Here is a 17,036-nt window from a genome sequence, read left to right on the forward strand (position 1 = left end):
TTTCCGTCACCTGCAAATAGACACTTCCAGAGACATATTTCCCTCTCCACCCCTCCGCAACTCCACTGTCAAGTCCACACCCCACACCAACCCTACTCCTGGCACCTGTCCTGCCACCGCAAGAAATGCAAAACCTGTGCCCACACCTCCCCCCCCTCCCCTTTCTCCAAGGCCCCAAAGAATCATTCCACATCCAACAGAAGTTTACCTGTACTTCCACACATGTCATCTACTGCATCTGTTGCACACGATGTGGTCTCCTCTACATTGGGTAGGCAGGATGCCAACTTGCAGATTGTTTCAGAGAATATCTCTGGGACACTTGCACTAACCAACCCCACTACCCTGTGGCTGAACAGTTTAACTCCCCATCCCACTCTGCCAAGGACATGCAGGTCCTGGGCCTCCTCCATCACCAAACCCTAACTACCCGACACCTGGAGAAAGGACACCTCATCTCCTGCCTTGGAACCCTCCCAGCACACGGGATTTCACCAGTTTCCACATTTCCCCTCCCTCCATCTTATCCCAGTACCAACCTTCCAACTCAGCACCACCCTCTTGAACAGTCCTACCATCTTCCTTCCTGCCTATCTGCTCAACCCTTCCCTCCGACCTATCACTTTCATTCCCACCTTCATCTACCTATCGCTTTCCCAGCTACCTTCCACCTAGTCCCACCCCTCTTCCATTTATCTCTCAGCCCCCAGCCCACAAGCCTCATTCCTGACGAAGGGCTTATGCCCGAAGCGTCGCCTCTCCCACTCCTCGGATGCTGCCTGACCGGCTGTGTTTTTCCAGCACCACACTCTTCGACTCCGATCTCCAGCATCTGTAGTCCTCACTTTCTCTTGACCCTTATAGTTACAGATTCAAGTGAAATCAATAGGCATGTGACATTCAATATCCTGATGATGTACTGAAGAAATGCAGAAATTTAACCCAATACCATAACATATAGTCAAGACCATAGTCCGGAGATGAGAGTTTATGTTACTTGCACTCCAATTATGTAGGCCAGCAGCTCCATTGCATCACAATTCACATGAATGAATCAAAGAACCTCAGGTGCACTCTCATTCATACCTAAAATCCTAATATGTACTCCCAGGACACAACATTGCTCATTTGCAGGACAAATTTTCACAATAAAAGTTCTCTGCAGAAATAATATTAAGATTTGTCAATGTATTGGCCAGACTTCACATCAAATATCATGTTTGATTTGATACCAAATAAAAACTAAATAATGCATCAGAAATGGCACAGTAAAGAACGATAAAATGCATTCCAGGTAGGAAGTACAGGTCAGCGGAATGATTTAAAAAGGTAGCATTTGAGGTGTAGAAAGCAGGGAGAAAAAGAGGTATATCAGTACATAAAGTGCTAAATTATGGCTTGGTTTCTATGGCAAGAATGAGGCTATAAAGATTACCAGGCTATAAGATCACCACTATTATGGAGAAAACTGAAAAACAACTTCATTGTTGGGCACTTGCAGGGTGAAGTGTAGGAGTCATAAAGCTGCTGTGTGAGATGCCCTGACTCCCCCCACTAAAACACCCAGTACCTCACTGCAAGGGTCAGCATTCAAACACACGCCTGACCTGAAGCTGTGGTATTGACCAACTGGACACTAACTAAATCAAGCCGGAAAATGGCAGACCTTGTTGATTATTGAGTAAGTGAATTTTTAACCAAACAATAAGTCATAATTACGGTCAGCCAATCTCTCTGTCATTGAAAGGTTCCGTTGCAAGAGGCCTTTGGCCAGATTTGAACTATTGTTTGGAGATTTTGTTTTTTAATTAAAATATTTACATTTTATTTCTCTTTTTTTCTCTCTTCCTTCTCTTTAATTCACTTTCAGTTTATGTTTCTACACTAAATAAACTATTAATTCTTCCACTTGCTGACTTGGACTCTATGCATCTCAGTAACGATTGCTCAATCTGATTGTTTAAATAGACATTCTGTTGCTTGCCTTGATAACACAACTCCAAGAACCCTTACGGACAGCGCCATGCTGAAATGGTTCTCTAATTACAGTAAAACTGTTGCATAAAAGCCAAGTATAATTCTGTGGGCAACTACAGGCATGATAAATTATAGACACTGTTTGTTCAATTACTTATGCAATCCTGGCCAATATATTTCAAAGTGGACAAAACAGTGGACTAGAGACATTGAGTTAAAAGAGTAAAACATAAATTATAAACAGATTCTAAAGAGGGGTATTTGAAATATGATAAACTGTTTATAATAATCTACCAAGCTAAGGGGATGACGTTTAAATATTAAATATTCAAAATATAATTGGATGTTATTATCACAAAGCTAATATATTAAAAGACCTTTACTAGATGAATGACCTTTTCTCACACTTAACTTATGTTCCTACAAAAGATAAAACTGTCAAATTACTTGTGAACGATAAAAGAAACCTAATCAGCTTTCGAAATGCTATAACTTCAGGCTTCAATGAAATCCAGCCGATAGAATCAGTTTACATAGTAAGAGCCTGCCGAAAAGAAAGTAGTATTTTCCTCTTTGGTCCCTTGACATTTGTGAGAGGACTGTGGATATAGTTTCATATTGCAGCTGTGACATCATTTTTCTACTTGAATGAAACTCTGACATTTTGTAATGTGATTGCCTGCAGGAGCTTTTACAATCTTTCTTCATACCGTCATAAATCCATCCAGTAAACCCGAGCCTGGTTTGGGAGGTGCTTGTAATCTTTCCATTGACCACTTCTCAATTATGGAGGCAACTTGGCTGTTCTCAGTGTTGAGAATCTGGAACCCTGTCATGTTCACTCCACTGTAGCGATAAGGCTCCAAGTCCAGAGCAAAGATGTCCTGAAAGAAATTTTCTGATGTCAAGGCAGGTTATTGGAAATTCTGAATTAAATATCTTCAAAACCACTGTGCAGGATGGTATATCATTAAACATGATATGCTGACTATAGCATCCCTGCACACATGTCTCAAAGTAAAATGAGTGAAAGCTGCACAATCATGTGTGTGTACAATTACAATCTGCTATAGAGAGTTACAACTAATTCAGTGTTAAATCTGTTTCCAGTATGAGAGGCATACATCTTTTACACTGTAAATGTCATACTTGAGGGAAAAATAAACCCTCAGTTGCACTCTGAGGGATGAAGCTGTACTACTGCTAGAAACCACAACAACCAATAACTAAAGCTAGACATCAACAAGGTTCAAGAGAATAGAGCAGAAGGTGGGGTGAAGTGGATAGGTGACACAAAACTTGGGGTTTAAAAGCCAGGAGATCCCAAGAGAAAGGTAAAATAGAGGCAAATAAGGACCCTCACAGTTTTGATCTACTGAGAAAGAATGGGTTATGTACTCATAATCTTTAACTTCACTTACAGTGTAAAAGGACGTCACAGTTTAATCCATGTTCCAGACTGGCATTTACTCAACACAATAATTTAGGGAATTGAAAGGGAATAAGGTACAAACAGTTATTAGAAAACAACATCCTCACCTATCAGAAAATAGCAAAAGAGTATACTTAATACTTACCAGGGTGGTGAAAATGTAATGATAATATTCAGTCATCATTCCCATCGACAAAGCCTGAGGGGAAAAAAAATGAATGGGCAGGTCAAGCTGCAGCAGCCACCTCCATAATTAAGAGAAATTTAGAGTACAATGCACAGGAGATTAAAGTTTATAATTTGAATAAAATTATAATGCATCAAGTTAAAAATACCAGCAGGTTGGTCAATCAGATGCTAAAAGCAGTGAAGTATGATTTGCATTTAGTTCTCAGATGTTTCATTAAAGAGTGAGTGTAATTATCAAAATCCCCAGTGAAGTTACAAATCATGGCCCAGCAATTCCAAAACATTATTTCTGACCCTGATAGAATTAAGAAATATCCACTTACTTCCAAATGTTTTTTTTGTGCTGGAGGGTATTGAAAGGAGGTGTTGTGGGTAGCATGAATTACCCGTAAGAGGTCATTTGGGACTGAGGAAAACTCAAGCCAAAATACAAAAACATTTTTATTGGCTTAGACTGCATAAGGATGTGGTTGAATTTTGCCAGATATGTCATACATGTCAGGTAATTGGAAAACTTCAGGCATTTAAAAAACCAGTCCCTTTAATACCCATTTCCATTTCTGAGGAACCTTATACAAGACCCCAAAACTGAAACACAAATCAGGAATTAGTATTAGTTGACTATAATGGATGTGTTTACTATATTTCCAGAGGCTATTCCATTATGCAGTATCATGGCTAAAAGGATTATAGAAGACTACTCAAATTTTTTTACCAGATAAGGAATACCCATAGAGATACAATCTGATCAAGGGTCAAATTTTGCATCAACATTATTCAAGTAAGTTACGGATAGTTTAGGAATAAAACGATTGAGAGTATGAGGGAAGCGAAGGTAACATTAGCCTTCAAGTCTAAGCAGTGATTTTGTTTGCACAATCAGAAATGTAAAATCTTCCATGAACCAGTGCACTCTAAGTGTTTTGAGAGAAGGCACTTGCTTCTGCTGTTATCACTTGAATTTAAAATGTTCCATGATGTGATTACCAGGGTGTATTACATATGAGATGTTTATCAGAGAGAAAAAAAACATGTTCAATAGCTCTTCCTAACTGGACTGGAAGCATCTACATATCTGTTGGATTGTTTCCCCTCACATTGAAAGAACACTGTTACTGAAGTCTGCCAAAGGAATGATTGAACCTCTGTTGACACTGATTCTGATTGGACGCACCACGCATAATACAATAATACTTGTATTATGCTCAAGTATGTCAGGGATCGACTGGTTTGCACGCTCCACTCAGTGATGCTGAATGAGATAGCACCTGTTCCCCTCAAATGAAAGGGTCAATAACAAGGAGGCATAATTTTAAAGTGAAAGGCAGGAGATTGAGAGGGAATTTGAGAAAAAGGATTTGTCACCAAGTGGTGGTGGGGGTCTGGAATGTACTGCCTGGAGGCTGGTTGAGGCAGGAAACCTCACAACCATTAAAAAATACTTTGATGAGCACTTGAAGTTGTCATAACATTCAACGCCATGGGTCTATTGTGGGAAAGTGGAACTAGTGTAGATAGTTGTACATTTTGTGGCAGTACAGGCTTGATGGGCTGAAGGGCCTCTTCTGTCCTGTATGCTTTCACGATTCTCTGAGTGCAGAGGTAATTAGCTCCTTGCAATCAAATCAACGGAGCTGAAAACAAAAGGCTGTAGTATTGGGAATGTGCAGCACACAAAAAAATCTACAGGACTGCACAGCATTTCATAGGAAATGATCACTAAACATTTCAAATATTTACCCATTGTCAAGGATGGTTCAATACCAACATTTCACTCCGTTTTCAAACATCAACCATTTTTTGTGCATTTGGGAGACCTTATCACAGAATTGGTATGGTGTGGAAAGAGGCCATTTGGCCCACCATGTCATTACCAGTTCTCTGAGTGTTTTAAATGAGACCTAATCTCCTGCCTTTTCCCCATAACTCTGCAGATTAAAGTAACCAATGCCCTGTTGAGTGCCTCAATTGAAGCTGCACACACAACTCACTTCCACATAGTTCATTCCATATCTCAACTACTCACTGTTTTTCTCACCTCATATCTGCTTCTTTTGCAAAACTCCTTAAAACTGTACCCTTTGTTTCTTAATCCATTCACAAGTCAAAACAGTTTCTCTCCACCTACTCTAACTCCTGACGAACTATAACACTAATCAATCATTCAAACTTACCAAAAGCAAACTCCACCCCAAACATCTGTCTCAAATCACCACCTCCCCTTGGCATGTGCCCAGCCCCTCCATATCTGTCTGTCTCTACTCCCCCAATAATAATCCCAAAGACATGCTACCTTCAACAACTCCCCATAGACTCTCAACCAATACTTCCACTCCCGCTCACCAATCCAAGGCTCATGCACAACTGAATGATTCTGCTCATGCCCTGACCCCTCCCTCTCAGATAGCCAAATAATGTCTGGCACTACCCCCCACCCTCACTCAGTTATATGCTACTGAATCATCACCTTACCATCTCTGTGCTAAGGAGAACAGCCATTGCATCTCTTCAGTCTTTCTCACATGACAGAAGTCCTGTGCAATTTCAAATACAAAACCCTGTAAGCAATGTTTGAGCACCCAGTGACAAAGTGATAAAACAAAGCAGCTCATGAGGCTGAATCTTGTGCTGATATCCAAATTGCTCTGGTCCCTTGTGGTCTCTCTTTTTGCAAATTGTGTTGCTTCCAGATGAAACATTATGTGGACCTTATTGAGCCCATCATGGAAGAAAACATGGTGTCTCTGGCCAGTCAGAGAGAACAGAACAAGGACATTTGTCCTATTATCTTTGTACCAAGTAGTCCTAGTCTCCTGCCAGTAATCATATGACAGGCCACGTGGTAATCTCTCAGAGATGGGATGAGCCCAGGCTTACTGCATGTTCTTATTAGGGTCATGATTCAACCAATTTGCAAATATCCCAGAACCCACTGGAATTTCCTGCCAGCTCAGGGATTGGACACAAGGGGAATAGATTTTCCTTGATTCCACAAGTCTGGCCACCCTTTTTCAAAGGCATATTGTGCTCCCCTTGAGGGATCTCAGCATCAAGTGAGCGGGGATGGAGAGACGTCATAAAGCTACCTCCCTGCCCATGCCTCTAGTATCCCTCCTTGCCCATAGTAAACCCCTTCCCCATGATTCTCATTCCACCCTCCCTTACTTGTGGTCAGGTAGGCACTGTTTGGGTATATTCGAAGCAGCAAACCATCACTCTGCTGATGTTAGCAGCAATACATAGTCGCAGCTCTCCGGAGGTAGAATTTCACCCTCGGGATCCTGAATCCCGGGAAAGGCTCAACACTCACTATTCCAGTGAGACCTTCACTCAGAAATGACCAAACCAGTACCCTAACAGGTCATCTGAACCCATATCATTCCTTTAGATTCCATCCATTTTGTCACATAAAGTTTTGAGATGTATGGCAGAGTTGTGGAGGATGGCGGTATGTGTACATTTATGTAAAAGTCACACCTCGCATGTCACACCTCCCAAACTAATAAAATCGTTAACTTAAAATCATGAGAGGTATAGATAGAATTGATGGTAATTGTTGTTTCCCTAAGATGGGGAATTTCAAGACTCAGGGACACACTTTTAAGTTGAGAGGAAAGAGATTTAACAAAAATATGAGGCAATTTCTTTATACAGAGGGTGGTTCGTGTATGGAATGAACTTCCTGAGGAAATGGAGGATGTGGGTACAATTGCAACATTTAAAAGAAATCTGGTGGATACATGAATAGGAAATGTTTGGAGGGATATGGGGCAGGAGCAGGCAGTTGGGACTAGTTTAGTTTGGAATTACGTTCAGCATGGACTAGTTGGACCGAAGAGTCTGTTTCCATGCTGTATGTCAGTATAACTCGATTACTGAAATGATGAAACTTGACCCCACCTTCAATAATCTAGTTGTAGGAAAGGCCTCAGACTATGAAAATCTTGGAAGGAGTATCCTACTTTATCGAAACAAAGTCTTGTCATTACACCAAGGTTACTCTTCATCATGTTGTGTGGCATTACCTTTATGCTAAAAGGGATAGCTTTCGAATGGATCTAACAGCTCAAAGCTGGACATTCAAGAGATATTATAGACCATCAGCTTTAGCAGAATTGTATTCAGCCACAAGCCACAACTCCATATTGGGCTGATATTTGGCAAATAAGTCTTAAGTGTAGGCATTAACAATCTTCATTAACAATGTATTACGCCATTTCCCCGTGAAGTTCAACAGCATTACCATCGCTGAAACCTCCACCATAACAATTTAGAAATTGGATTATCCACATAAATACTGAAGCTAAAATAGCACATCACAGACTGGGAATTCTGAGATGACTGGCTCTGAATTTCTGGCTCTTTAAAGTCTGCCCAGCATCTGCATGACAATTGTCAGGACCATACAGGAAATGCCCAGTTACTCGAATGCATGCAACTCCAACACTCAGAGAGCTTGGCAACATCCAGGTCAAAGGTGCTCCTTTGTTTTCATTGGCCACCAATTAATGTATTACTGAAACTATTAAAGTGATCACAGCTCTAGGGAATTCTGTTCTTTCACCAAAAGAAGACTGAAATTTGTTTTGGCATTTTCGGGTTGACAGGCTGTTAGTTCATACACTGCTCAGCTTCAGCAAAAATAGAAAGAAATATGTAATGGTAACTCCAACAGAAGAGTGCCCCCCTCCCAACCCCTAATATTCTCTAATGAATGGCCCAGATGCTTTCAAAGGGTCTTTCTCCTTATGTAGTTCTCCTACAGGCAATATTCAAGGAAAAGATCTCAGCAAAAAGTGGGGGAGCAGGGCCCATGTGCACAGGCAGGAGAGTGGGAGCAAAGCAGGAGTAACATTAATAAGCTTGCACTGAAAGTTTTATCTAGCCCACTTTAGGCTAAGTGCATGACAACTCAATCCATACAAACCTCAGGCCTCATGAAATCCATCAAAACAAAAGGTCAGTTTTATTTAATGCAAATTTTCTAAATATCTCAGATGTGCACTGTCAATATTTTCAACATGGTTCTTGAGTCTGTGGCAATGTTAAAAATTCACCTTGGAATTATGATATTTATTGTATAGAGCAAGTTTCTAATGTCTTACGAATAGGAAAATAATGGGTAAGAGTGTGCATATGTCTTTAACAATTTTAGCAAATTTTAAGCTTGCTCAAACTTGCACTCATTTGTGACAGCGTGCTTTTTTAAAACAAAAGACTTGCTATCCTTCCTATAACTTCTCATTAAGGGAATATGCAAATCTTGAAAAGTTGATGTAGAACATGCAGAATACTTTTCTTAGAACTGTTTCGGTTGCATTTTTAATATAATGAAATCCAAATAGAGGCTGCCAGCATCACGACATTTTATTAGAACACACAATCGTGTCACATCCTTGGACATAGTCACCTGTTTCAAGATGCCTGCTGCCATCTCATGACCACAGTCAAATATTATGTGGAATTCCTTGTTCCTTTTCATTTCTTTCAGCAAAGGTTTGGAATCCTTTGTGTCTGCTGGAAGCTGCCGAATCTTTAAGCGGATGCTGTACCGGGATGGGGCTTTAATAAGCTCTTGTAACCGAATCAGACCTTGAGGAAATGAAAAGAAATGCAAATACAACATAAGATGTCTGACCTTGTGGGGGAACTTTATCCTGTCACAGAGTAAGAAAATTAATTGGCATTTTCTCACTTCGTTGCACATTACACAAAAATACAATAAGCAGATGAATTTTCTTTTAAGGATAACTAATGCATCCCTCTGTGCCTGTGTGTGACATGTATGCCAATGCAGCAATTAACCCACCCTTATGCCAATGCATACTTACATATCCTGCACATGTCAAAGGCCAGTTACTGAACTGCATCACCTTCGACTGACTGACATGTCCACTGAAATACATTAACATTTAATGACGACTACAGTAGCAATGAATGATGCATATGAAACACATTTAATTCATTCCGCAGCGCACCTAATAAATTTAAAATTCCACTCAAGTGGAACCCTAATGTGTTTTTCTTTCAATTTTTCAGCTTTGCTGAATTGTCATGCCATTTGAGGTGTGGAATGAGTATGAGAAAAAGGAACACTTCAGTCATTTTCATCTAGCACTTCTATGTTAGACATATCCCAGTTAGTACAGTGAAGTCCAAAAAGGCATCTTAACACTAAATTCAGGGATCCTCAGTAGAATCATTCGGACAATTTATTAATGACTACATCAACAATCCCAATGGCTTAAGTAAGTTAAGTTGAGTGCCTGGCTATTAATTTATGCCAAACCTAGTTCTGTGGAATCACATACAGTGGAGGCTGAATTGAGGTTGTAGACCATGGAATCTGGTATTGATTCAAGCCTGGGCCTCAGAGATGATAGCACAGAGTTCTGACCCAGTGCATCACTCAATCCTCCAGCAGCTTTCTATTAATGTTTCAGCATTCTGCCAGCAGCATAGTACATTAGTTATTGATCCTCAGTCATGCAATGCCCTGGCCTTTCACACTAGTTTCTCAGTAAAAATGAGATTTTAGAAACTATATTGAAAAGTATCAATGCCGCTCTTTAAATCACACAGAACCAAATTGCTTTAAGTGCTGGAATCACTTAAATGGTAAATTATAGAAAATAAAAACTACTTCAGTTCTGAAGTGTCAGCATACAAGTGAACCATTAAACTGTTAAACTCTGCCAGTGCATGCCAGCAACCTTAAGACTACAATTATAAAGACAATGGAACTTCATTGAATTATTTAATAAAGACTGGATGAGGTATGTTGGTTTATAGTGAAGTTGTAGTTGTATCCTCAGGCTTTTCTCCTATAAAGACTGATCAGATATTGCCTGAGGGAATTCCTGTAAGGGATTTTAGTTGACAACTGTCTCTGGGTGCATCAGTTAACTCGACTACTGTTGCATTCATTGTATTGATTGACATAGTGTGAAAAAAAACATGTTTGAAGTTAACGATTGTTTGGGGAGCGGGATGGGGGTGGAATTGGTGTAAAGGGGAAAGTAGAGATGATACCTTCTGTCTGTCTAAGATGTTGCTTGAGCAAAGCACCATAATTTGGTTCATGCAACTATTGCCTTTGGTTATCTACTCCCCCTCAGGGTCTCAGCCAGCTTATTTGAAGAGTAGCAACACTACACATATTTAGAAGGTCCCTGATTTGATTCTAACTCAGCAAAACGTTGCAGTGGGCATCCATATCTGCAGAGTACAGCAGCAGAGAAAACATTATCAAAGGTGCCATGCACTCCTGATTGCTATGCACTAATTGCTGATTGGAATGCACATGGATATCCAGAGCAGGATTAAGCATGGCACCTATCCTTGTCAAATAACCATGTGCAGGGATAAATTGCATTCAGATAGCACCATTAACATATCAAAATATCCCAAGGCACTTCACTGGTGTTTTACAGCCCAGAGCATAAAGTCCCACTCACCTGGAGATTAGAGGCTGCAAGCTCTGTTACTAAACAGCACTTGCTGTTGGTTCAACAGCCCCCAGACTCCCAGATAAACGATCACCGCGAAGAAATTTCAGTGTTTTTGGGTGGGGCAGGGAGAGGGGTGTGGGAGGCACAGTGGTGGGTCCTGTGATTAGAAGTTGTGGTGAGATTGAGATCTAAATGTGTCCTGTCCTTTCACAAACGAGTGCAGATCCCCCTACTGTCAACCCACCTCCAAAACTGACAGCCCTACCTCTTGGCTACCTTGCGGCTAGGACATGCCTGTCTCACCTTACCTGGAGTTGAAATATTTGCAGGCCAGGCAGAATAAGTAGTTAATTGACTGTTTAATCATCTCACTTGGCAGCAGCATGGAAAAGGTTAGTTATTCCTGGCTAGAACATAATTCCTCTGGTGATGGAAAGGCAGCAGGTATTTGCCCAATGCCAATCCACCCAATACCTGCACCCTCTGTACCCCATCCCTCACAACTACCTCCCTGCTGCTTTGCAAAAGGGAAGATGCCAACCTTACTCCTCAGTAGGCAGTTCCTGGCAACTGAAAAGTAATTAATTCTGGCAGATGTTGCAATCGTTGCTGTTTCACTACTGCAGGAGACGAAGTCCTAGTCACTATCTTGTTAACCACTTGACACTGAATAGATGAAACTACTGTATCTATTTCTAAGATTCTTTCACCAACATTAAGAAACATATAATGCACAAATCAAAATTCTGTCAGTTATTTTAAATACACAAGTCAAAAAGTCTCTTCAGTCTGGGTGTGGTGCACAATTCAGTCAGCTTTCAAAATGCACAACCATTCTTTAATTGTCATACTTAAAAATTCATCCGGACATTGCAAATTCCTCAAGTGCTTTTGTTCCTCTCTATCCCTTTGAGTCACTGCAGCTATCATCACAACCCACATTGCAAGTCAGATAAAGTACTCTTTAATTAAATAAGGATATATAAGAATTAGGTCACGACTATTTCTGGGAAGGAAAGCTTGAGATGCAAAATTCAATTTGGGGCCATGGAGGTAAACTTTAAGTAAAGGCCTTTTCCTTCTCATTTGTAGTAATGAAATTTTGTTTGATGGTTTCAGTGAGCAACTTTTCCACACTAACGCCAAATAATTGAACAGCATCAATAATTGTACAATTTTTGCTCAGTCACAGGATAATAGCATCATGGTGTGTCATCCTTGCATATAAATTATATTTACAAAATGGAAAAAAATGTTACATTTAAATATTGCAATTTAACCAACATGTCTTCCAACAGTAAGAAGAATCCTTGGGTTGTTATGATTTGAGAAACAATAAGCATCCTTCAGATGGTCATCAGAATGTTTCAGTCTCCTAGGGAAAATAGTTCTTTTATTAGATCTAATCTTCACCAATTGCCCTCATTAAAGAAGTCTTTTTATTATACTGTACATATTGATATCAATATTTCCTTCTATAACTCCACGTTTATTAGATCAGCACATCATGAAATAGATATGTAAAGATAAATGGTGAATGTTAGAAATAAATGGAGTTCAGGTGCAGATCAACTATGATCAAATTGAACAGCTGAATGACACAAGATATTCTGCTCATACTCATATGTTCTTCATAAGTTTGTAAAAATACATGATATATTTATATTGTAAATATCTTTATAAATATAACATATCATCATTCCCCATTTTAATTATACACTGTTTTTCAGTTCTGGTTGAAGCTGAACTGATATCAGCAAAAAGGCTTCAAATTCAATCGAGAAACACTGAACAAGGAATCACTTTGCTGGTTATAGTAATGAGTTCTTAATATATTTTCCTGAGATACTGTTCAAAGCTAGACTTTACTGAGTTCCCATAGCACAATCCTTTCTACGTAGACAGGGGCTTTGCTGTTCTATAAAAATATGCATGCTTAATGCCTGGAACAAATAGTGCAAGATAGTCTATTAGTAAGATCCCTGTGGACTGTTCTGGCTCTGTCATTGTCTCAGCCTGCTGAATCTTTCTTTCTGTCTAAACATTTTCCATTCTTGACAGTAAATTTAATGCTCCATTTATATTGTCATTCATTGTAGGTGGATTCAGGACAATTCTCATCTTATCCTGGCTCCGCCTGACAATGAAGGTCATAGATCTTCAGAAACATACAGTGAAAAAAAAGACATACATTGCACTTACATTGTTATTTGAAAACCAGATCATACCAGAAAATGAAATTGTGTGAAAGACAACCATAACAACATAATCTGGTTCTTCTCTTGGAGCCAAGCACAACACTTTAAGCCGAACCTGTACACAGTAATTTGCATAATAAAAATCCACCAACATCTTAGCTAACGTTTCTTTAGTTCCATTGGAAAACTGGACAGTATAGTTTTACAATGTATAATAATAAATTGATTTTGAGAAGAACATGCATAATAAAATTTGCATGAATTTTGAATGGGCACAAGGCATAACTTTTGAGATACTTTAAAATCGCAATTAAAACAGCTAAATGCAGCAAGTTTTTTGATATTAGCAGCGATAAACCAGGCACTAATGTTTAGGCAAAATAGTCACAAAGAATGCTGCAATTTTATGAGAGTGGCCAGTGCTCAATATCCTCGAGATATTGGTGTACTATGTGAGTGAGATATTCTGTTCAGTGTTATGCAATGATTGTCAAGAAAAATTTAAGCAGCTATTGATAAATAAAACAATTGATTAAATGGGTCAAAGTAAAAGGCAAATTATAAATTAAAATGTTCTCAGAAAGAATGAAGTGCTGGTGAGTATAACTGCACTAGAGTTTAGAATGAGCAAATCCATGGCAACATGAACTTCAAATATCAATCCACAATTGGGTGAGCGGGCTTGGATAGAGGGTAATGAAGTGGTGTAAAGGATGATGCAAAATTAGCTTCTGCCACCACAGAATAGCTTTATCTCGGATGCATTTGGAGCCACCCCTAGAACAGCCTGGTAGTAGGTCATGGATCCACACTCTCAAAAGGGAGACATTAACAACTGAAGAAAAAGTGTTTTAATAGTGAAAATGCACCAACTTTATGGGAAGAAAGTAAGTCAGAAAATTCCCATGGATTTTAATATGACTGAACTTGACTTCTGAGCTTTTGTGATAAAATAGTGAAAGTCATTATATTAATATCAACAATCTTCTTATCCATGTTTCTTCAAAAGAGAAAGAGTTCTTCAAGTTACTAGTGTTATTAAAGTGGGAAGATCATCTCAGTTTGCCACAATTTTTAGAAATGAATGCATTTATAGCCTCAGTAAAAGCAGAAATTAGGAAAAATCTTCCCATAATATGAACAAGAATCAGCCAGTAAAAAACAAGTCTCCCTGGTTTGTGTAGTGGACAAATACCTACTGTTGATGCCAACAGTTCATAACATCACTGTGTCACAGTTCATTTTTTACTTCAGGAAAAGACTTTGGCTCATAAGTCCATGCCAGTTCCCTGTGGGATAATACAATTATTCCCCACTCCAACCTTGCAACCGTACAAGTTCATTTCTATCACTTCCCAATCTAATCTCTCATTGATTTTTTTTTCCCCTGCTTCTACTACACTGTGCGCAGCAGGTTTCAGACCATTGCCACTCACTGAAGACGTGATTACCTCAAATCCCCTTTGCATCTCTTGTCCAAACTCTTAAAACACAGAATCAGAACTTCCATCTGCAAAAGGAGGCCTTTCAGTCCATCCTGTCGCCACTAGCTCTCTAAATCAGCAATTAACATAATAACATTCTGCTGCCTTCTCCTCATAATCTTGCACATGCCTTAAATGAAATTGTCTCCTTCACTCTTGCAGGCAGTGCATTTCAAAGCTCAGCAATTTGCCATGTTTTGGTCAAAATGCTTATACTTCTTTTGCCAACTATTTGAAATTCTCACTCTCAGTCCTTTCATGAGTGGGAGCAGTTTATCCCTGCAGACTCTAAATCAGTGTCATCTGATACTTGTCCCACTACTAATGGGAAGAGTTTTTCTTTGTCTACCTTATCTAAGCCTGTTATACTCTTGCACACCTCTATCAAAACTCCTGTCCTCCAAGGAGAACCCCAACCTTTCCAATGACAATGGGGTGGATACCCCACTATGTGAAAGTGAGGACAGCAGATGCTGGAGATCAGAGTCAAAATGTGTGGTGCTGAGAAAGCACAACCGGTCAGGCGGCATCCGAGGAGCAGGAGAGTCGACGTTTTGATCGTAAATTCTTCATCAGCTCTTCATTCTTCAAGAAGAGCTTATGCTTGAAACGTTGACTCTCCTATTCCTTGGATGCTGCCTGACCGGCTGTGCTTTTCCAGCACCATGCTTTTTGACTTGGCTATCCCATTATTTCCATGAACACATCTGCATTAACAATGTGATGCTGGAAGTTGAGTTCTCAAATTTAGGCTCGACAGCCATCAGCAACCTGTCTCTGATGTTGAAAGCAACACTTAGTTTGCAAAAGCTGTGGCTGTTCTGTTGAAGATGAGTTAGAGGGTATGGAACTACAGAAACCTGACTGAGAACACCAGGTCTACCAATGAACAACCAGAGGAAATGATAGATGCAGGTACAGTCACAACATTTAAAAGACATTTGGTGAGGCACAAGGTTTAATGGGATATGGGCCAAGTTCAGTCAAGGGGGACTAATTTAGTTTGGGAAACTCGGTTGGCATGGACGAGTTGGATTGAAGTGTCTGTTTCCTTGCTGACACTGACTCTGTAAGCCTGCTTTCCCAGCACACTCCCCTCCAGCACTGAGGCCTGAGCAACACATGCTAGTCAAGAGAAAAAGCTGAACATAATCTTCAGTGCCTCTAAATACCATGTTATCAATTTGACATGTTCAATTACTTTAAACAGCACAGGCCTTCATATGTTTTTTCTGAAGATTACCATAGATAGATCAATATGATAGGCAACACCGTAAGAGAATGCTTATCTTTGTTTCTACAGTGTGCACACGTACCTGTGCTGTCATCATACACCACGGTGACGGTTTTCCATTTGAAGAAATGTACCAGATCCAGAATGGCTTGACTGAGGGATGAGAAGTCTGGGTACAGGTTGACGTAGAAAGAATCCCTGTTGTCTGACACTTGATGCTTCCACCGGGTCTGTATGTGGGGAACCCCGAGAGCATTGCAAATGGATTGCACTGCGTTAGCTGAAGAACTATGAGAAGGCCCAAAGATGGCTGCCACCCCAAGGGACAGTTGATCACAGGCTGAAGAGGAGATATATAATTCTGTCAATAATGAGAGGAGAGAAAGCCGATGTGCTAGCAGGAATGATTCGGGGGAGAGAAAGAAACTTTATCACACAACAAAGCAATAATTTGCATGTTATAGTAACATTTACATTTAAAATTACTATTTGCTGAAGAGACTAATTATCATTTTATATATAGTCTGACTATAAATTTGCTAACTAGACCAGTTTTCTCGGGTGAGTAAAAGAATATACAGAGGAACCTTGATTATTCAAAGGACACGGGTGGGGAATATTTCATTCAGTTAATCGAATTCCAGATAATTGAATGCTGGGTAACATAGTTTAGCCAAACATTGAGACCTTGCGATCTTACTGGATAATCTGAAATTCAGATAATTGAATACCAGATAATCGAGGTTCCTCTGTACTTAGATCTAATGCAAAGATTGTACAGAGTACTTTACCTTTTCTGGATGCTTCAAAACTGTCGTAAATATTTATCCTTTGGATATCATACGTTAATGTTGTGTTTGGCAGCAGCGTTCTATTTCTGTTGATTGTATTTAATGCAAACTTAAAGGCTAGTTCCTCTGCTCCAGACGGAGCTTGTTCCACTGACTCAAAAATACCCCCTGAAACAGAAAAGAGACATGGCATCTTAAACAGAGATTGTGTGTGTGTCCGTGTGTCCGTGTGTCCGTGTGTGTGTGTGTGTGTCCCCAATTTGCCAAATTGTACATGGAG

At 39.8% G+C, this 17,036-nt stretch overlaps 1 protein-coding gene across 6 annotated transcripts in view; it reads right to left on the reverse strand.

Moving 5' to 3' along the window:
- LOC140458462 (glutamate receptor ionotropic, kainate 2) overlaps positions 1 to 17,036 on the reverse strand; it is a 445,566-nt gene that overhangs the window by 211,285 nt on the left and 217,245 nt on the right. For 5 of the 6 annotated variants that reach the window (XM_072553089.1, XM_072553097.1, XM_072553104.1 and 2 more), the window contains exons 3-7: positions 16,757 to 16,924; positions 16,048 to 16,326; positions 9,009 to 9,190; positions 3,555 to 3,608; positions 2,688 to 2,861 (exon numbers count right to left, since the gene is read on the reverse strand). In XM_072553089.1, the coding sequence (XP_072409190.1) occupies positions 2,688 to 2,861; positions 3,555 to 3,608; positions 9,009 to 9,190; positions 16,048 to 16,326; positions 16,757 to 16,924 (857 nt within the window). The remainder of the gene's footprint in view (positions 1 to 2,687; positions 2,862 to 3,554; positions 3,609 to 9,008; positions 9,191 to 16,047; positions 16,327 to 16,756; positions 16,925 to 17,036) is intronic. The other variant, XM_072553125.1, reaches the window with a different exon arrangement.

Source organism: Chiloscyllium punctatum, chromosome 3 (assembly GCF_047496795.1).
Source record: "Chiloscyllium punctatum isolate Juve2018m chromosome 3, sChiPun1.3, whole genome shotgun sequence".
Taxonomy (NCBI): domain Eukaryota; kingdom Metazoa; phylum Chordata; class Chondrichthyes; order Orectolobiformes; family Hemiscylliidae; genus Chiloscyllium; species Chiloscyllium punctatum.